The sequence below is a fragment of the Arachis hypogaea genome, chromosome 2, assembly GCF_003086295.3.
Source record: "Arachis hypogaea cultivar Tifrunner chromosome 2, arahy.Tifrunner.gnm2.J5K5, whole genome shotgun sequence".
Lineage (NCBI taxonomy): Eukaryota > Viridiplantae > Streptophyta > Magnoliopsida > Fabales > Fabaceae > Arachis > Arachis hypogaea.
The window spans coordinates 85,849,695-85,872,517 of NC_092037.1; the positions used below are offsets into that span (position 1 = coordinate 85,849,695).

At 36.2% G+C, this 22,823-nt stretch overlaps 2 protein-coding genes across 2 annotated transcripts; both read left to right on the top strand.

Annotated features, from left to right (window-relative positions):
• Positions 1–12,715: 12,715 nt before the first annotated feature.
• LOC112748871 (probable glutathione S-transferase) lies at positions 12,716–13,096 on the top strand. Its single transcript, XM_025797117.3, has one exon. The coding sequence runs from the start codon at positions 12,716–12,718 to the stop codon at positions 13,094–13,096; it is 381 nt and encodes a 126-aa protein (XP_025652902.1).
• A 3,989-nt stretch (positions 13,097–17,085) lies between these two features.
• LOC112748879 (uncharacterized) lies at positions 17,086–22,676 on the top strand. Its single transcript, XM_072219165.1, has 7 exons — positions 17,086–19,439; positions 19,537–19,828; positions 19,919–20,027; positions 20,120–21,152; positions 21,297–21,398; positions 22,069–22,162; positions 22,261–22,676. Exons 1-2 carry the CDS (start codon positions 17,236–17,238, stop codon positions 19,547–19,549), a joined length of 2,217 nt encoding a protein of 738 aa, XP_072075266.1. The 5' UTR covers positions 17,086–17,235; the 3' UTR covers positions 19,550–19,828; positions 19,919–20,027; positions 20,120–21,152; positions 21,297–21,398; positions 22,069–22,162; positions 22,261–22,676.
• The last annotated feature ends 147 nt before the right edge of the window (positions 22,677–22,823 follow it).

Sequence of the window (22,823 nt, forward strand, 5' to 3'; positions counted from 1 at the left end):
TATTAGTCTTTAATTCTAGAAATTTGTTACAGTATGTTTTTACGTATAAGAATACTAATATGATAATTAATTTAGGATTTTTTTTTTGTCTTGGTATGGGTTGGAAAGACCCGACCTACAATAATTAATTTTTTTAATTATTTATATTTTTTTTATCTTATTACATATTTCGTTTATAATGACAACGAAATAAAAATTCATATATTCTATTTATTGTCATTACAAAATATATTTAAAATAGCTTTTGTACATATTTTATTTGTAGAAGCAATAAAAAATGTTATATCTTCTTTTATTACCTATTTAGTGTAATATTTTTATTACGTATTTAGTTGACAATAATAACGAAATATGTATATTTTGATAAATAATAAAAAAAAAATATTTTTAAGAAAATATATCAGTAAATAACAAATTTAATATTTATTTAAAAAAACCCACTTTATGGGGAATCCTATAATTATATATATATATATAGTACTATAATAACCTTTTAATTGGAGACACTAATGAATTTATATAAAATAAAATTTTAATAAATATAATTATGAATTATGTACTTGAAAAGTCAGAATACCTTTGTATTTTCAACTTATATGATTATAATTTTTAGAGCAATTCTGACGAACAAGAAGTTGAAACCCTATTTTGATAGAAGTAGGAACTTACGCATTATTTGTGATGGTTCTATTTGAACTTGAGAAGAGGGGTTGAATCAAGTTGGCTTAAAAGTTAGAGTTTCAAAATTCTGTTTCAGCAGAAGCATAAATTACAGGAAAATATTTCATTTTGTCTCGTGCGCAGAACAAGTAAAGAGTAGGGAAGAGGAGATAAAGGCCAACATGTATCCTGATTCGGATTCTTTGTGCAATGAATCCTATGTCCAGTCTCCACCACAAACTATGGTGGAATTTTCACTAAAAATCACTGATTACATTCACCAATACTATTGAATTACTCCCTAATTCAACTGGTATCTTTCCCTAAACTTTCTTCACCAAATCTTAGCTTCTCATAGTGTTGTCCCAACTAGGAAGGGAAATCTAAACAGATTCAAACTCACCAAGTGCTAACCCAACTTGGCAAGGGGAACTAATCCTAGTTCAATAACTCAAATTACATCAGAAATCAGTGCCTCTTTTGCATCACTCTTGCCTTTTCTCTCTTAGCTTTTCAACTTCACAATATTAGCCTTTTCAAAACAGAAAATGACACAAGACAACCATAACAATAAGATCAGAAATTAAGCTTGAGTAGAAGAAAAAGATTCCAGCTCAATGTTTGAGATGATGCTCTGTATGTGTGCTCTCTTTTTCTTGCTGTGAAATGATGGAATGAAGCTGCTTATATGTCTTTAGCTTGCCTTCATTTTTGCTTCTTCCTTTTGCTTGTCCTTGCTGCCCGTTGGAGCTATCACAGCTAGCATGTCGTCCTTCTTCCTCATGATCCACTACTTCTACTGGATGAGGAGCGCGTCCACCACCTCTGTGGTCCTTTTCTTTGCTTTCTTCCTTGGCATGCACTCCCTTTTTCATTCTTCTCCATAACCCCTGCTGCTACTGCTATTATCACTTTTGTGTTTTGCTCACCCACTAGCCGAATGTTGCTATGCTAATGTCCTTGGGATAGTGGAGATGTCCTTGTGTCCTTCTTGCTTTCACAGAGTCACACCTATCCTTGCATGGTTATTGTTCCCTTATTATTCCAGTTGTCCTCATTTTTTCTTTAACAAACACATAGCCATTTAATTGCTGAACGGTGCTATGAAGAGCAATAGCTCTTTACATGGCTGAACTTTGAAACTGAATAATGGGCCTATAACAAAAAAACTCACATTAAACATTATTGGACTTTCAACCCAAGGAATGTTTGTCATCATTTATAAAATTCAAAATCAACTTAGACTTAACAATCACCCCCTTGATGACAAATATGATAAAAGAGGATAGTAGAATTTAAAATTAATTGAAATGGGTTGAGAGTACTTCCTTTTGATGACCGTTCGAAGTGTGTACTACTCCCCCTTAATCCTGGCTTACATCTTCAACTTGACAAAGTGTAAAATAGCCAAGAGCAATTTTCATAGCAGTATATCACAGTGATATTGACTCACAAAATAATTAACATAAACCAAGATACACAGCACAGGACAGATTAAAGTAAGTTTAACATAGTAATGAGCATAATCATGTATCATTGTCCTTAACCCCTAAGCCAATGCTAACAATCCTTTTTTTTTCTCCCCCTTTTGTCATCAAGGAGGGAAAGGAAAATCCTGCACAAAATTTTGTTAGTGGCTAGTATATAAAGTATAAGTAGCAGAGTAGTTAAATTCTTTACAGTCATCCAAAAAAAATAAACAAGTTCAAAAAAGAAACTGAGTCATAATCACAGATGAGATAAAAAGGCCTAGGCATCAGATTTGGATTCATCAGAGGTTCCATCGTCATCCCCCTCATTGTCCGTAGTTGTGAGTCTAACTTCTACATCCTCCACAAAGTCCCTCAGAATCCGAATTCTCCCTTTGGTCTTCTTGAGAGCATTTTCCTCCATAACTTGTTTCTTTTTGCGCTCAGCACCATGAGTGAGAAGAAGGTTTGTCAGATTGATGAACTCCTCAAGCACATTCTTCAGAATGCGTGTCATGACCTTGATCGTGGTGGAGGTTGAAGGAGGAATCAGAGGATACTCATCAACAGAGGAAACATCAGTGCTGTCATCAGTCTGGCGACGTTTGGGTACTGTTTTCTTTACTTTGACAAATGAAGCGATTCTCCCTTCTTTGTAGGACAAGTTGCTATAAAACTGCTTCACCGGATCAGGATAAATTTTTTTCTTAATGTACAGAATGGGAATCCATCTTTGACATGCAAACAGAGGTGTAAAGTTCAGACCTTTTCTATGGAGTTTATCTAGATTGACAAGCTTAGAGGGACAGAGAGTGCGCTTATAGATGTTTTTGTAGAAAAATATGTAGTTCATAAGAGATTGAAAGCGACGACGATCAAAGGACTCGTGGAAAAACTCAGCATAGAAGGACTTGTAAGTAATGAGATTGGATAATTTAGGTTCAGAAATGGAACGAAGAGGAAAGTCAATGACAGTACCGCGGGTATGGCGAGTCTGAGAGGAGGGAATCTCTTTGTCGTCTTCATGAAGAGGTCTCTTACCTCTGAAAGAGCTGGGTTTGGATGAGCTTGGCTGAGAGGTATTTGGTAGAGTAAGAGTAGGGCGAGGAGCTATACCAGGGCGGTGAGGAGCCACACTAGGGTGGCGAGCAGTGATTTTAGTGCGAGCCATGTTTGGATCAGGGTTGGTAGGGGACGAAGGGGAAGAATTAGTGGAAGATTGTGATGGAGAAGAGTGTGTATGATCAGAACGGTTGGTGTGGGTGCCACAGTGAGAGCCTCTGCGGACAGCTCTTTTCTTGCGTGCCATATTTATAGAGCATCATCATCTGCCCAGAAAAATCTCATATCGATTTATGAGACAAAACACAAAAAATCTCATCATCTGAATTATTAATAAAACATAGATGAAGCAAGAATGCCCAGTTCAGTCCGTAGTTTGCAGAACCTCTCTTCTATCATGGTTTGGTGAAAATATCAGCCAACTGACTTTCAGAATTAACAAATTGAATATCTAAATTTTTATTTTGCACATGTTCTCTTATAGAATGAAATCGAACTTCAATGTGCTTTGTTCTTGAGTGCAAAACAGGGTTTTTGAAAATATTTATAGCACTCATGTTGTCACAAAATAATGGAATATTAGAAACATTCAGCTTATAGTCAGCTAATTGAGTTTTCAGCCATAATAATTGAGAACAACAATAGGAGGCTCCAATATACCCAGCTTCGGCTGTGGAAAGTGCCACTATAGCTTGCTTCTTGCTTGACCAAACAATGAGTGATTTTCGAAGAAAGCAACACATGCCACTTGTGCTTCTTCTATCAATTCTGTCCCCAACAAAATCTGCATCACAAAAACCCACTGATTGAAAGGAATCAGTCTTTGGAAATCATAAACCATAATCAGTGGTCCCAAGTATGTATCGGATGATCCACTTGACAGCTGAGAGATGTAATTCCTTAGGCTTTGATTGAAACCTTGAGTGTCCAACACTTTGGATGATATCAGGTCTTGAGGAGGTTAGATACATTAGAGATCCAATCATCCCTCTATAGCATGTCTCATCAACATCTCTAGCATGTTCATCTTTATCAAGCTTGATATTTGGATGCATGGGGGTTCCCATTGGCTTTGCACAGTCCAGCCCAAATTTCTTAACAAGTTTCTTTGCATATTTTTCTTGATGAATAAATATGCCTTCAGCAGTTTGCTTTATTTGCAAGCCTAGAAAGAAGTTGAGCTTTTCCATCATGCTCATATCAAATTTATTGGTCATAAGCTTAGCAAAATCTGCAAACAAATCCTCATTAGTTGAACCAAAGATAATATCATCAACATAAACTTGCATACGAATAAAATAATCATTATAATTCTTAATAAATAAAGTGGTGTCAGTGACTCCTCTTTGAAAGTTGTTTTTCAATTAAAATAAGTTAAGACTCTCATACCAAACTCTAGGAGCTTGTCTCAAACCATATAAGGCTTTAGCTAACTTGAAAACATGATTAGGAAAAGTTTTGTTTGCAAATCCAGGTGGTTGAGCCACATAAACCTCTCTATCTATTTTGCCATTGAGAAAAGCACACTTTACGTCCATTTGGAATAGCTTGAAACCACAATGAGCTGCATAAGCAAGGAGCAATCTGATGACTTCCGTTCGAGCTACAGGTGCAAAGGATTCATCGAAATCAATCCCTTCCTCTTGATCATAGCCTTGAGCAACCAATCTAGCTTTATTACGGACAATGGTTCCATCTTCACCCAATTTGTTTATGAAAATTCATTTAGTGCCAGTGACTTTCTTTCCATTTGAGTGAGGCACTAAGGTTCAGATATGATTTTTCTCAAACTGTTGCAATTTTTCCTCCATAGCTAATACCCAAGATGGGTCAGCAAGAGCTTCTTGGATGGTTTGAGGTCCAATCTTTGAATAAGAGCTAAGTTGTTGGTTTAAGCTCTTTTCAAAGATGATCTAGTTGATATTCCTTTAGAGAGATCACCTATTATGAATTTCTCAGGATAGTTTTTCAGAAACTTCCATTCTCTGGGGCTTTTGGTTTGAGTTGAGGATTCAGGTTCTTTTTTATCAACAATGAACTTTGCATCAGTATTTTCTACTGCAACAGGAGATAATTTAAAATTGTCTCCAGCAGAATTGGGATTTTCGCTGCTAATGGGTGCAGATTCATGAGAACTTGAATTTTGAGAAATTGACTCAGCATTCTTGGACAATTCATCTTCAAAACCCAGACTATCATCAATACAAACACTAGGAACAGTGTTAGATTCACAGAATGTGACATGCATGGTTTCCTCAACAGTTTTGGAGTTCTTGTTATATACTCTATAAGCCTTGCTATGAGTGGAATAACCCAGAAAAGTTCCTTCATATGTTTTAGGATCAAATTTTCCTAAATTTTTCTTGATATTTAGTATGAAACACTTGTAACAAAATACATGAAAGTAACTAAGATTGGGAGGATGTCCTTTCCAAAGTTCATATGAAATTTTCTTTAAAAACTTCCTAATGATGGTTCTATTTAAAACATAGCAAGCTGTATTCACAGCTTCAGCCCATAAGAACTTGGGAATATCATATTCACATAACATAGCTCTAACCATTTCTTATAAACTTCTATTTCTTCTTTCTACAATACCATTTTGTTGAGGTGTTCTAGGATAAGAGAAGTTATGTGATATGCCAAGTTCATCATAAAAAGATTCAAAGTATTGATTTTCAAATTATTTACCATGGTCACTTCTAATTGAAACAAATTTTAAACCTTTTTCATTTTGAATCTTTTTGCTAAATTTTTCAAAAACAGAAAAAGCCTCATGTTTATGAGCAAGAAAGAACACCCAACCAAACCTAGTATAGTCATCCACAATTACCATGCCATAGCTTTTTCCTCCAAGACTTTGAGTCCTAGTTGGTCCAAACATATCAAGATGCAACAACTCCAATGGTTTTTTAGTTGAGACGTCTTCCTTGGGTTTGAAAGAGGTTTTTACTTGTTTACCCATTTGACAAACATCACAAATGATGTCTTTATCAAATTTTATATTAGGAAGACCTCTTACTAAGCTTCTCTTTACAAGCTTAGAGATTTAGAATATGTTAGCATGTCCTAATCTCTTATACCACATCTATTTTTCAGATTCTATTGAAGAGAAACAAGTTACATTTTGAACTTTAAGATCATCTAGTGTAAGACCATAAACATTGTCACTTCTTTTGGCAACAAATAAAACAGCCCATGTTTTCTCATTAATGACTCTACAATTAGATTTCCTAAAGGTTACAACATATCCAAGGTTACACAATTGACTTATGCTCAATAGATTATGCTTTAACCCATCAACTAAAAGGACACTATCAATGCAAGTAGAAAAATCTTTGCCAACCTTACCAATGGCAATTATTTTACTTTTACTATTATCTCCGAAAGTGACAAATCCTCCATCATACTTGTTGAGTTTAATGAAGAAAGTATCCTTTCCGGTCATATGCCTTGAACATCCACTATTAAGATACCACATGTCCAATTTCTTCTTGAATGTAAGGCACACCTGCATATTCTTCAACTAACCTTAGGTATCCAAATCCATTTGAATCCTTTGATGTGAAATCTTCTTGGTTACCCAAGAGCATTAAAATTATGAATAACTTTATATAATTTACTATCATTACCAAAAGATCTTAGAAAGATGAAGCATTGAGGGGGATCATGACATTTTCTATTGCACTTGTAGCAATGGTTCTTGTCCACTAATTTCTGAGGTTTGCTGAATCCTTTTGGTTTGAAAAACTTGGAAGAGGAGACTTCAGATTTTTGAACATTTTGTTTGAAAACAACCTTATTTTTCTCTTTGAATCTAAGTCCAGATTTTTCAGACCCAAACCTTTGAAAAGCAAGCAGTTTGTTTAGATTTTGAGAACTTTGAACAAACTTTGCTAAGTCTTCATTCAGATTTTTAATTTGTTCATTCACCTTTTTGTTTTTAGAAATCAAATCAGTGGAAGCAGTAACCTTATGCTTGAGTTTGAATTTCTCTAATTCAGCTCGTAAGGCACTGTTTTGTTCTTTTAAAAAATTTTCATTACAAGATTTGGTTTCCTTAAACTTTTTCAAGAGAAAATCATTTTTTGTCTTCAATGCCTCATTTTATTTCTTACATTTAGCATACTTATCCAAGAGTTTCCTTAGAGTTCACAGTAATGTCTTTGATAATGTAGTGAAGTTCATCAATAGATAAGTCAGAGAGATCTACCTCATCTTCATCATCATGATCAGTCATCAGACACAATTGAGCTTCTTGATCTGAGTTCTCAGAGCTGGTGTCGTTCTCCAAGTCTTCCCATGTTGCCATTATCACCTTCTTTTTGTCTTTCTTGTATTTTTCGCCTTTCTTTAGTTGAGGACAATCTGACTTGAAGTAACCTGGTTCCTTGCAGTGGTGGCATGTGAACTTGACTTGATCTTTCTTGAAATCTTTGGATGAAGAACTTCCTTTGCCTTTGCTTTTGAATCTCAGTAATCTTCTCATTTTTCTTGCAAAGAGCACTATTTCTTCACCTGAGAAACTATCATCAGATTCTTCTTCTTTGGCTATCATTCTTGATTTTAGTGCTATACTTTTCTTTTTGTCATCTTTGTCTTAAGACATGTGAGTGGTTTCATAGGCCAGCAGCTTGCCTATTAGCTTATCATAGGTGATTTTGATCAAATCATTCCTTTCAGAGATGGTTGTACTTTTTACTTTCCATTTCTTAGTAAGACTTCTCAGGATCTTCCTCACTAATGTTTCTTCAGATTAGTTCCTTCCCATGGCATCCAGATTGTTGATTATTATTGAGAACCTTTCGAACATTTGATCAATGCTCTCATTCTCCTTCATACTGAACATTTCATACTCCTTCAGCAGCATGTCAATTCTAGTCTCCCTCACTTGCTTAATGCCTTCATGAGTGAGTCTGACCCTATCCCATATTTCTTTAACCGTTTTTCACCTTGACACTTTTCTGAATTCTTCAAAACTTATTGCACAATGCATCAGATTGATTGCCTTGGCATTGAATTCAACCTTCTTCTTTTCTTCATCTGTCTATTCACTGTCTTCTTTTGCCACAACTTCTCCATCAGTATTTTGTTTAGTAGGGACGTCTGGTCTGTTGAGAATGATCTTCCAGATATTGTAGTTGATTGACTGTACGAAGATTCTCATTCTTTCTTTTCAGTAAGAATAGTTGCTGCCATTGAAGTAGGGAGGTCTATTATTAGACTGCCCTTCAGTGATAGTGAAAGCCACGATGTTGGGACTCATATTGTTGGCCAAGGATCTTTACTCCAAGCTGTGAAGCTTGACTCCTTGAGACCTTGCTCTTGATACCAATTGATGGTTCAACTTGAACTTGAGAAGGGGGTTGAATCAAGTTGGCTTAAAAGTTAGAGTTTCAAAGCTCTGTTTCAGCAGAAGCATAAATTGTAGGAGATTATTTCATTTTGTCTCATGCGCAGAAAAAGTAAAGAGTAGGGAAGAGGAGATAAAGGCCAGCATGTATCCTGGTTCAGATTCTTTGTGCAATGAATCCTTACGTCCAGTCTCCATCACAAACCATGGTGGAATTTTCACTAAAAATCACTGATTACATTCACCAATACTATTGAATTACTCCCTAATTCAACTAGTATCTTTCCCTAAACGTTCTTCACCAAAGCTTAGCTTCCCATAGTCCTGTCCCAACTAGGAAGGGGAATCTAAACATATTTAAACTCACCAAGTGCTAACCCAACTTAACAAGGGGAACTAATCCTAGTTCAACAACTCAAATTACATCAGAAATCAATGGTTCTTTTGCATCACTCTTGCCTTTTCTCTCTTAGATTTTCAACCTCACAATATTAGCCTTTTTAAAATAGAAAATGACACAAGACAACCATAACAATAAGGTCAGAAATTAAGCTTGAGTAGAAGAAAAAGATTCCAGCTCAATGTTTGAGATGATGCTCTGTATGTGTGCTCTCTTTTTCTTGCTTTGAAATGATGGAATGAAGCTGCTTATATGTCTTCAGCTTGCCTTCATTTTTGCTTCTTCCTTTTGCTTGTCCTTGCTGCCCATTGGAGCTGTCACAGCTAGCATGTCGTCCTTCTTTCTCATGCTCCACTTCTTCTACTGGATGAGGAGCGCGTCCACCACCTCTGTGGTCCTTTTCTTTGCTTTCTTCCTTGGCATGCACTCCATTTTTCATTCTTCTCCATAACCCCTGCTGCTACTGCTATTATCAATTTTGTGTTTTGTTCACCCACTAGCTGAATGTTGCTCTGCTAATGTCCTTGGGATAGTGGAGATGTCCTTGTGTCTTTCTTGCTTTCACAGAGCCACACATGTCTTTGCATGGTTATTGTTCCCTTATTCTTCCAGCTGTCCTCATTTTTTCTTTTGCAAACATATAGCCATTTAATTGTTGAACGGTGCTATGAGGATCAATAGCTCTTTACATAGCTGAATTGTGAAACTGAATAATAGGCCTGTAACAATAAAATCCACATTAAACAATATTGGACTTTCAACCCAAGGAATGTTTGTCATCATTTATAAAATTCAAAATCAACTTAGACTTAACATTTTGGATCAATGGAAATCAAAAGGAAAAAAATATAAGAAAGAAAAATAGATAGAAAACTTCATTTTCCATTGATTGGATGAGAATGAAAATTGGAAAGAAAAAGAAAACAGTGGCGTGGGACCCACTCCCAAGTTTTCTTTCTAAACTTGCGATGAAAACGGATGACAATTCTAAAATGAAAGTCAAATTACTAATTTATCTATGGTGTTAACATTAAAAATAAAAGAAAAATGAAGGGTATTACTGTAATTTTACTTGGTTATGATTTTTTTCCTTATTTTTTTTCCATCTATTTTCTCTTTATCCAAACAACATAAAAAAATCAACTTTTTCTTTTATTTTCTTTCCTCCCATTTTTCATCTTCCATCCAAACAAAGTGTTACCGTTAGAAAGAAAATAGAGGGAGTTTCTGCACAGCTTTTGAGAAGAGAGAGTCCCTCTGAATAGACACTCATAGTGTCCAATAATAACTTGCCACTTGACAAGTTATTATAAGAATAAATAATTATATAAAATCTTAATTAATTAAATAATTATATTAAATAATTAAATTATAATTAATTTATTAATAATTATAATAATTAATTAGATTAAATAATTAAATTTTTATTTAATTAATGATTTATATTAATTATTTATGTCATAATTAATATTGAATATTATTTATATTATTATATTAAATTATAATTAATTAAATTTATTTACATTAAAAAATAAATTTAATTTTTACACCTTACAAAATAAATTTTGGTTGGGTTAGTTATTTTTATTTTTAAAATTTAAAATGCTAACCACATTATCAAAGTTTTGCTGATATTATTTTTTGTTCGAAAAAATGGATCCAAACCAACTTAACTCTTTTTTCAATTATTTACAAAACTTTTTTCAAATTCAAAATACGCAACAATCTCAAACCTCAAACTCTCAAGTTCCAAATCAAAATTTCACGCCACCAAATACATTTCAAAATCCAAGTTCATAAAATCTTCCTAATTTTAATTTTTAAGCTCCTTATAATAATCAATTTCCTATATTCCAAGGTATGGCTAGAAATTTTGATGATATATATATATATATATTTAATGAGGCTTTGTATGGCAAAAGAAGACGGCAAGATAACACACTCATATATCATTGAATCGATGAGTATTTATTCGAATATTTAATTAGAAGAAGAAGACATCGATAGAAGCTCTATCCCAACTCCTCGTACATGGATCAACAGAGATCGAGAAGCAGGACATGATCGCCTTTTTCAAGATTACTTTGCAGATGAACCAGTGTATAATGCTGATATTTTTCGACGGAGATTTCGAATGAGATGACATGTGTTCCTTCGGATAGTAGACGCTCTCTCAAACGTTTATCTGTATTTTCAACAGATGGTTGATGCAACTGGAAGAAGAGGCTTGTCACCACTCTAAAAATACACCGCTGCGATACAGATGTTAGCATATGGCGTAGCAGCTAATGTTGTTGATGATTATGTGCGCATAGACAAGAGCACTACAATTGAATGCTTGAAAAAATTTGTTGAAGGTGTCATTTCGGTGTTCGAAGATGAATACTTGCGAAAATCAAATCCAAATTAGGTACGACGCCTGCTACAAATGGCGGAGGGTCGTGGCTTTCCTGGCATGTTGGGTAGCATTGACTGCATGCATTGGCAATGAAAAAATTGTCCAAAGGCGTGGAAAAGTATGTATATGAGTGGTTATCGTGGGGTTGCAACCATAGTACTTGAGGTTGTAGCATGTTTAGACCTTTGAATATGGCATGCGTTCTTTGGAGTTTCTGGTTCAAATAACGATATAAACGTGTTAGATCGTTCTGCGGTGTTCGATGATATTCTAAGTGATCGTCCTACGGAGGTAAATTGTACTATTAATGATAATAATTATGAGATACTATTTAGCAGATGATATTTATCCTGAATGGGCCACATTTGTCAAATCAATCTCAAAGCCACATGGAGAGAAATGCAAGTTATTTGCACAATACCAAGAAGGGCAACGAAAAGATGTGGAGCGAGTATTCAGAGTGTTGCAATCACGCTTTGTAATTATACGTGGTTCAGCTCGCTTTTGGAAAAAGAAAAAGCTTGCGAACATAATGAGAGCTTGTATTATATTGCATAATATGATTGTTGAAGATGAAAGAGACATTTATGCAGGAAATTTTGCTCAAGACTTAGAGTATGACAATGTCGAAAATGGCTTATCACAACCTCAGCTGGGAGAGGAAGATTTTGCACCATACCATCAATTTCTTCAAAGAAATGCCCAACGTCGAAATAGGCAGCAGCATAGACAATTGAAAGAGGACTTGATTGAACACATATAGTAATTTCACAATACTTGTCGTCAACTATAGAGCTTAATTATGTTTTTCTTTGTATTAAGTAATTTTACAAATTAGTGTAATCCCAAATTATATAGTGTATCATTGTTACATATGTATTTTTTAATATTAATATCTTTTAATAGTAAATTATTTTTAAATTTATAAATTTAAATAATATTATTTAAAAAAATAATTATATTAATTTTAAATATTTTAATTAATTAATTAAGTGAAATCATAACAGGAACTAAAATTAATTTTTTTTAATAAAAAAAAGAAATACTTTAAATTTTTATTTATTAAAGTATTATTTTATATTTTAATATATATTTTATGCTGATAACTCATTTTAATAACAAAATTTAGTGTACCATTCTTATAACCTAACATTACTCTACACATAAGTCACATATGTGACATATGGTAATTGCCATGATTCTCAAATACATATAATACGACGTGGTAGCTTCTACACCTCTTATCTTACCTAACTCATAATTAATCGATGACCAAACTAATTATGTATAAAAAAAAAAGCAGAAGCCAGAAACATTGGCATTTGTTAAAAGAACAATATTCACAATTATAGAAATTAAATCAACTAACAAACATGGCTGAAGACTGTGGAGAAGTTCAGTTCTTTGGTGTTGGGGGAAGCCCATATGCAAGAAGGGTGCAAATAGCATTGAAACTGAAGGGAGTAAAATACACTTACTTTGAAGAAGATCTTAGAAACAAAAGTGAACTACTTCTCAAATACAACCCTATTTACAAGAAGGTGCCTGTGCTTGTCCACAATGGAAAACCCTTAGCAGAGTCCCTTGTGATTCTTGAATACATTGATGAGACTTGGAACAAAAACCATGCCATTTTGCCTCAACATCCACTACAACACACGGGGTGGTTCCCTGCGCCAAATTTCCTGCGGTTTCACAAGACGCAGCAACTAAAGGTGAATTGCTGCGATTCATCCCCAAAATTAGCCTTCTGACGCCAATTCCTTCTACTTCTGCGTCGAACCCACAAGTCCGCCGCTAACCCCAAACCCTCTACCGATTTTATAAATAGTACCGCGCCTCATAATACCCAAAATCAAGTATCTTAGAAACCCGCCAAAGGAGAAAGGAGAGCGCGCGAAAGTCTTCCCTACTCTACCGTGGCCCAATCTGTGACCGTGGAGTCTCGTGCATGTCCATCCAGCCCTCTCCCTCCTGCCGTTGACCCCTTCCGGAATCAGATTCGCAGCTCAGCTCTTCATCGCGCGAACACATAAGGGGCAGAGGCACGAAACACATCTCCCCGCGCCCATCCTTGCTGCCGTTCAAACAAAGAACACAACTACAGGCTGAATCTTGCTTCTCGTTGCCGGTGGATCCATCGTCGACCAGCATCGTGGTTTACAATTCTGGTATGTAGAAAACCCCTCTTTTCTTGTAAGGTTCTTGTTTGTTCTTTGTTTGTTAGCTCTGTCTCGCATATGAATTGTGCCGTTGTTTTTATTCCACTAAAAGTAACTGGTATCTGAAAGGGTAGATCAAAGGTTTGCGGGGTACTTTTTCACCAATTTTGCCTGAAACCGTAAGCCATAAAAATAAATTGGAAGTGACAACCCCTTTCCACGTAGCAGAACCTACCACCAAATTTTCAAGTGTTAATGTTAATGAGGTTGTATGAGCCCTAAAACTAGAAGCAGATAATTTCTATCAATTATATCTACAATTATAGTCCAAAATAATAAATTCTGTTATCAAATATCAATGAAATAACAGACTAGTTTGAATTTGAGTATATACTCTATCGATCCGAAGCTCATTTAGCGGGACTAATTAAGAACTTTACACAAATTAGCATTCAAACAAAAACCTGTTCATTTGTGCCATAGAATTTTAAATAATGAAACTGCAGAAGGTTAATAAGACTAATGGGTTCAGCAGAATTGAGGCAGTAGATGAGAGGTTATAGCATAACACAATCTTGTTATTATTGCTTTTTTGTTTTTTATTTTCGTACAAGTGCAGTAAAGTTCATATAATTATAGATAATCCTGTTAATTCATAATTATGTCCTGGTTAATGTATAATGTATTTTGCTCAGTAAAAGTGTTTAGCCATTGAAATTAACAATTTGACAAAATGGCCATTTATAAATCTAGTTCGAAACTTCATAGAGTATCAAGTATTGAAACAGAATATTTTAAGTGAAGAAAAGCAAGAGTAATTAATAAGTTGAGAAGGTTCTTTCTTATAATTGGTTGTGACATCAAATCAGCCTACTTGATGTATGTATTGTGTGTTCATTCAGAGAATCACTAATCACATTGTCACGTTTGCAACTACTCTTAGAATCACATTGTCTAGTATCTTCTGCAGTGTCTTATTCTCTTGCATATTTGAAACTACAAACTCAAGAAAGTGAACTTCTATTCCAACCATTTTTATATGTCTTCCAATTCCAAACTCGTGCATTAACAAACATGCGAAAATGAAAGTAGGAATTATTTAAGCAACATGTAATTATTAATTAATAAGGAGTTCCAAGATTGATGATGAGGTGATATTTTGTTAATTTATTATAATACCTAAAGATTCTTATTGCTCCATGGTTAGTACCTCTACTAATAGACTACTACTCCAGATAACCCTTTTTTTCAATTTTATTCAAATAGCTTGCCAGTGTACCAGTGCTAAAAATTGGTCAACTTAAGACAAGCTTTTGTTAGTTATAACTGTAAAGTATTTTAATCGCATGCTCCAAGTGCTTCATTATGATTATTTTATATTCATGATCTTAGCCTTCTTTAACATAATTGATTCTGGATAAACATTATTTATTTAAGTAGTGGACCACGTTAAGGAATATCCTCGACATTACTTTGATCGTTCCATTGTTCAAAACCTGGTCTTTATTGTTATTATTATTATTATTATTTATTTAAAAGTGAACAATATTCTGATTTTGTATAATTTCTAAGGTGAGTTTACTCTCTTTCCGCCATTTCAATATATTGTTCTGTTTCTATAGAATTTCCCTTCCTTATTTCTTTTAATTAGAAAACCTCACATGATTTATTATAATACGTGTCACCTAAAGCTTCAACATTATGGTGTGATCAAAGAATGAGTAATTATTTAATAGAGAATTAAATCATGGGGTGATAATGAAGATCAGATGTCTAAGTTGCTGTCAATTTAATTAACATGTTGGTCGAATGCCATTAATGTTTATTTATTTTTTATTCATTCTAATGATTGACTTGGTCATGTAAGAGTTTGTCTCATGATGGTGGTGGTTAACACTGGCCGTGTCAGATTGCATGAACGTCAAGACTGGCATGACTGAATGAGCAGCAGCTGCATATTTAATGGAATGGTAAAGATTAAACCAATAAGAAACACTGGCTGGTTAATAAGTTATCCCAAATCAAGATTCAAGAAGCAAGAATTCTGTTTAGTGTTAACATAACAAAAGTTATTCACAATATAAACTGAGATTGGTAAATGGAGAAGCTCACCAAATGAAGTGAAGATAAAGTTTCAGTTATAAAGTTTGATATGTGTAGGACTGTTATCTTTGCAAAGAACTCAAGTATTATATTATATATAGCATAGTACACCTGTTAGTTTATTACTCTTGTTTCTCAGTTCCTGGTCTCTCATTATTACTTATTTCTCATCCCAACACACTTATCAATTACTTATTTCTCATTAGTTATCAAGTTTAGCTTTTGTGTTTTGTTAATCACATTTTTTTCCTCTTGCTCTGTTCAATTGATGCAACTTCCGTGATAGTCCTCTTATAATTCTGTTTGAAATAAGTTTGAAAGTTATATATAAAGCCACGCTTGTGCCAATGTGGATGTTACATATATATTGTGCCAACTTGTCATGTTTACCAAGGTATCTAATTCCGCATTTGGTATAAAAAGGTCAAGACTGTTGAAGAACGATTCAAAGCTTCTGTTGAGGACCGAAGAGAAGACTTGGAATCCCTCCTGCGTGAGTGCACGAAAGAGGACGCAGGTACATTATTACTAGAAAATTACATCATTTTCTTCCCCTGCCTCATATTTCCTGATTCATCTGATAATAAATTAGCTTTAGGATTTCCACTTTCTATGTTGTACTATAGCTTGGTTTGCTTATTGGGAATGAATAGAAATCCTAGCAATGTGTGATTGCGTCATGTCAATCAGCAACTCTCCTAAAGTCTGATTCTTGGCAATATTCTGTGGTTGTACATGTATTTATGTTTATCTTGGCTGGTGATTATTCTTATCCAACGGAACTTCTTATGCTGTTAATAAGTTATACTCTATAACATTCAGCTAGCTTAGTAAAGCAGTATTTAGATTTAGTTATTTATAATCAAGCAGTGTGAGCTGTGTTCAGGATAGATATATGATTTTCCAATTATGCCGTGAAGTTAATTTACTATATATTAACTTATATTTCGTAATAGAGAAGTTTGATTAGCAAGGGTGTATTCCTGAACATCTAATAAACAAGGATACCGCAAAATGAAAAGGCAATATGGAAGATGAGAAACAATGGCTGAAAGTTAATACTAACTATTTTGAATTCATTAGACTAGCTAATGACGTTTCAGGAAGACGATAGCGCAGTATTTTTTTGTTCAATTTTTTTCTGTTATTTATATTTTTGTTTTTTGTATTTTTACACTCTAACTTCTGTTCCTCCCCCTCCTTTTTTTTTTTACAAAGGAAGCTCTTCTTTTCCATTTCATTTTTTCGCTTTGGAACCAGAAATTCTTTCTTCCAGTACTTTTTTACAAGTGCAGAATTAGATCATGAGTAAGCAACCTTTCCTTCTACCATTTATATGCTATCTATTATCCCGGATACAAGTACCTTTATCTCTGTTTCATTCCCAAGTTATGCTCCCATTCTCTCTATGGGATTACTTATTAAATTAAAATATGTTATTACTCTCCCATTAAATAACTGTGATAAATTTAATATATTCCTTCGGATTACTTATCATTCGTTTATTCGATATCGTTAAAGTAGATATAGATAAGAGTTGGATCTCGAAGCCTCGAGGTAGTAGCGAATATAGGGCCGGCTTGAACAAATTTTTGGACTTCGCATTTGCGAATGCATCATCCGATGGGATGATACATTGTCCATGTGCTTCGTGTGGGTTTCGGCTTTTCCAATCTAGAGAGGATACCTACGATCATCTGCTATTAAGACCGTTTCCTGCTAAGTATACCTTTTGGTTACATCACGGCGAGAGACGCGTAGGAGAGAGATCTACTGAGACACAAGAAGTTGACCCGGATAGCGTCTGCCGAGATCCAATGCGCGACATGCTTCATGAGGCATTCAACCTGCCAGGTTTCATTCCCAATGAAGAAGAATCAGGCAACATGGATTCTGGGAGGGACGCCGAAGAGTTGCCGTATCTGTACAGTGAACCTAGTCAAGCGGCCCGTAATTTTGATGAGCTGCTTCAGGATGGAGAGCAGGAATTGTATCCGGGATGCGCAAAATTCTCAAAGCTGGCATTCTTGGTGAGGCTATACCATGTAAAGTGCCTGTGCGGAGTGAGCGACAAGGCTTTCGGAATGATACTAGAGCTACTAGGTGAGGCCTTTGAGCATGCAAAGATTCCGGCCTCACTCCACGATGCGAAGAAGACCATACGAAAGCTCGGCATTGCGTACAAGAAGATAGATGCATGTCCGAATGACTGCATGCTATATCAAGGCAGCAACCAAGAACTATCTAGGTGCAAGGAATGTGGGACGTCGAGGTGGAAGCAAAAGACTAGGAGGAATTCCATTGTCCGGATCAATGTAGTTGTTAAGAAGAATGGGAAGCCGCAGGCGGCGAAGGTTCTTCGTTACTTTCCCCTTATTCCACGACTGCAGCGGATGTTCATGTCTAGTAAGACATCGACTGACATGTTGTGGCATAAGAAAGGTTCTAACTCATATGGTTTTTTGAGGCATCCAAGGGACGGAGAGGCATGGAAGGCATTTGATAGAAGATATACGGACTTCAGTGGCGATCCGCGCAATGTTCGCTTAGCCTTGGCTAGCGATGGCTTCAACCCCTTCGGAAATCTCAGCTCAAGGTACTCGATCTGGCCCGTGATCCTCATCCCCTATAACCTACCCCCATGGATTTGTATGAAACCCAGCTCTTTCTTGCTGTCTATGATTATTCCCGGTCCCAAGATGCCTGGTAATGACATAGATGTCTACCTACAGCCCTTGATAGATGAGTTGAAGCAGTTGTGGGGTGGTGTTGATACGTACGATGCTAGCGAGAAAAAAACATTCAAGATGCATGCTGCGTTGATGTGGACAATCAGTGATTTTCCAGGGTTGGGCAACTTATCTGGGTGGAATATGTACGGTGGGAGAGCTTGTCCTACGTGCAACTTAGATGCTGAGCCTAAACGACTCACCTTCAGTCAGAAATGGTGTTTCATGGGTCATCGGCGCTTTCTGAGTCAAGGTCACAGATTTCGGCAGGACCGGGTCAGATTTGATGGCAATGTAGAGGTCAGACGTCCCCCTGTAACATGTTCGGGTGGAGATATTTTGAGACAGTTGGATAATGTGCATGTCAAGCATGGCAAGAGGCAAACGGTTACCGGTAGAAGAGCACGCGGACAACAGGTTGCATTACAAGATGAATCTCCTTGGAAAAAGAGGAGTATATTCTTTGAACTACCATATTGGGAATATAATTTATTGCGTCACAATATGGACGTGATGCACATAGAGAAAAATGTGTGCGACAACATACTGAACACGATACTGAACGACAGTGGTAAATCCAAGGACAACCTCAAATCTCGAAAAGACCTCCAACTGATGGGAATTAGGCATGAACTCTGGCCTCGAGAAGATGGAAAGTATCCCACTGCAATATTCTCCATGTCGAATTCACAAAAAGACATCTTTCTTAGGAATTTAAAGAACGTGGTCTTCCCAGATGGTCATTCGAGCAACATATCTCGCTGTGTTGACCTACAGCAGCGAAAACTATCCGGCTTGAAAAGTCACGACAACCACACTCTCATGGAACATCTTCTCCCAATTGCATCAAGGAATGTATTGGAAGCCCCAGTGGCAGTCGTCCTGGCTGATTTCTCAACTTTCATTCGACGACTATGCAGTAAATCTATAGACCCTCAACAACTTCCTCTCCTACAGGAACATGTTGTCTTCACTCTTTGTCAACTAGAGATAATTTTTCCACCATCTTTCTTCACAGTCATGGTACACCTAACCGTGCATTTGGTCGAAGAGGTACGCCTAGGGGGCCCGGTGCATTATAGGTGGATGTATCCAATTGAAAGGTAACTAAAGGACTAATTTTACATTTCAATTATTTTGAAAGCGAATAACCTAACACCCATATCTTGCTCATAAAGATACCTATGTCGTCTCAAGCAGTACGTGCGTGTAATAGGGCAGCACCGGAAGGATCGATTGCCGAGGGCTACTTATCCGATGAGATTCTCACTTTCTGTTCACGATACCTGGATAATGTTGAGAGCAGGATCAATCGACCAGTACGTGTTGATGATCGACCGAGCGAAGATGTGACTGTTACCGTTACAAGCATGTTCCCATCGATTGGCAAAGCGATAGGGGCTTCAGCATGTATGAATCTTTCACCAACCGAGAGACTCCAAGCACATCGTCACGTATTAGTCAATTGCACAGCGATGGAGAATTTCTTAGAGTAAGTGTAGTTATTTCAGCTCGGCTGATGATGTACCCCAAGGCAATATTTGTAAAACCATTTGACAATAAATCCATGTGGTATGTCCAGGGATTTTAGGGCTAGCAGAAAAAGACAGTTACGAAGTATTGGAAAAAGAAATGAAGCCTACATTGACAAGGTTGTCCACAGAGAATTTGCCGAGTGGTTCAAGCATGAGGTAAATCTTCTATATGGCTATTCCATTTTTAGTTTCGATGGTATCTTGCCTTCTTTTACCTAACTGAAATAAAAAGTATTTATCATTGGTAGATACCATAGGGAAGTACTATGCACCCGAGAGAAATGCAGTGGCTCGCATGTGGCCCCAATATTCAGGCAAGGCGCTTTACGGCGTACAATGTCAATGGATTCAAGTTTAGAACCCTATCAAGAGAGGATGGAATGAGAACCCAGAATAGCGGGGTTTGTGTCACTTCTGACACTAGAAGTTATGCAAGCGCTCGTGACAGTAACATGGCTGTTGGTGGCGTCGTGTATTACGGGAGATTGGTAGACATCATTGAGCTGAATTACAGTGGTCAGTTTTCCGTGGCCTTATTTAGATGCATATGGGTAGACACCACGTCTGGTAGAGGCATAAAACAAGACATTTTGGGCCACACCTGTGTCAACTTTAGTAATCCGATACACACTGGTGATCGTGAAGATGACGAGCCACACATTCTCGCATCCGAGGCTCGCCTAGTATACTATGTGGATGATGAAGTCGATAAGGACTGGAGTGTAGTAGTCCATGTGAAGCCGAGAGATTTGTTTGACATGGGTGAATACAACGAACACTGTGAGGTCGAACTTTCCCTCCAACCAAGTCTGACTGATTTGTCTAAGCATGATGTTGACGGTATTTCGTTGACCAAAGATGGCGACTTAGAAGAACCCACGCCTGATGCCATCGATACCGGAGAAGAGGCTGCTGATTTATAGATAAATTTGGCTAGCAATATATGACGTGCACACCAATATAAAGAGAGTTATTTAATTGTTTTTTATTTAATTTCGCCTTTTTTATGGGTTTGTACCTTGAGAATTGATATCGTTGACTTGTATGTGTTGGGACCTAACAAGGAAATTGGAGGAGAACGAGCTCTTTATCTGTGCAAGCAGCTTCCACTTCATCCACTCGATGCAAGAGGCATCTCCGTTCTCTTCCCTTGAGCACGCAACTTCATTCGCTCGGGAGTTATGGTTCAACAATTCGCCTATTAGATCATGGTTGGATGCATTCTCCGCACACAGGCACATAGGAGTTGCTATTGGTAGAGCGCCTACTGAACTAATATCGGTACGTGGTCAATCTGGCCCACCGCTCAGGGGTCCTTTTACTTCTTCTACCGGCACCACTTCTATAATTGAGTGGGTTTAGTATCCTGTAAACATAATACAAAGCAAAAATATCTGATGATTTGTATGACCCGTAATGTTGTAGGATTTGTGTCAACTCGGAGCAAAGTACTGGAAGAAATTTGGTTTCGAATTCTTTACAACTACAAACATGAGAGATTCGCATAGGATACTGGCGGAGGTGAAGGTAAAAAGTCTTTTTACACATTAAATCTATGATTTGCCCAGATGGGACCACTTATATTATATTTATATGTGATATTTAGATATATGCCATCAATTCTTTCTTTCACCACTGTTTTCTCAAGTACATCAATTCTTTTGTACTGTCATGCTATTAATTGACTCTTTTCAACAAACTAATTATTTAAATAGAAATCTGTTTTTCTTGTCTCCTTCTTGGTCATACTTGCTGATTTGCATTCTTTTGGAGTTCTGGCATATCGATCAGGCTCTCTTGCTCCTTCAATTACACGAATCACATTTTTAATTGATTCAAAAATTTCCCCTGCCCCTGAACATAGTAAGATTTTCCTATGTACTTTCTTCTTATCACTTGAATTGCCAAATTGTACTGATGATGTCAATGGTTTGAGTTTATGCTAGTGTGTTGTGAAAATGGGGAATCATTTAGAAATTGTGACAAATCAGGTTGATCAGTTGCTGCTGTGTGTGTGTTGTGATGCTATGGATTGACTCTTTTATAAAGCCTCGTTGTTTAAAGCAAAATCTTTGTTTCTTGTCTACTTCTTTCTAGCAACTTTGAGAATTGTTACCATAGTTCAGATTTCATAGGCACTGTCTCCCTAGCTCTTGGATTGCCCCATTGTTTTGATGCTCACTTTGTTCTGATATAGGCCCGATGCGAGAACAATATCCTGGTTGAACTGGATATTGCGTCCAAACAGGAATTCATTTTCATAGAAAGAAAACTTACTAAACTCTGGGAACGTAAGTCAAACAAGCCTTGCAAAATATAGTAACCTGACCCTGTTATCTATAAAATGTGTAATCTTATTCCAAGAGGTTTCTCACTTTCTAACTTTCAGAACTATCTGAAGAGAAGCTTCAAGAGGACACAGACGACATAGGGGAGATAGTTCAAGACTCACTGGAAGAAGAACTACTGCCCAGCAAGAGTTCTGATGAGGTTTCTTCGACCGGTCAAAAGACTTGTTTGAGAGATTATGACCTCAATAAGACACCAGACGAAAACGAGAGACTTTGATTCATCTCTAATTTGTATTCTTGTGATGGTGTCTTGTCGAATGATGTTTCTCAGTGTCTATTTCCCTAAGGGCCTTTTATGTTTTGGATGTTATTTCTATCACTATCTTGAAGATTCCCACCTCTTTCTTTTTTTTTTCAAGAATGTGCACATGTCATTTAGATGAAGACACGGATTTTGGTGATACCATGTTTTTAATATTTATTTCAAGATTATTATACAAAGATATTTAACCAACGTTATAATTTATTTTGTACTTCTTTATTGCATGTTGAAAATTTTTTTCACAGCAAAAATATTAGGTGTAGAATTTCATTTTTAGATTTGAATTCCAATATTCAATTACATAATTCAAATAAGCAGCTTAAGGGGTCTCATCCCACA

Bases quoted from the DNA above. Each gene is read 5' to 3' on its own strand.
- LOC112748879 (XM_072219165.1), top strand. From the start codon at position 17,236: ATGATACATTGTCCATGTGCTTCGTGTGGGTTTCGGCTTTTCCAATCT.
- LOC112748871 (XM_025797117.3), top strand. From the start codon at position 12,716: ATGGCTGAAGACTGTGGAGAAGTTCAGTTCTTTGGTGTTGGGGGAAGC.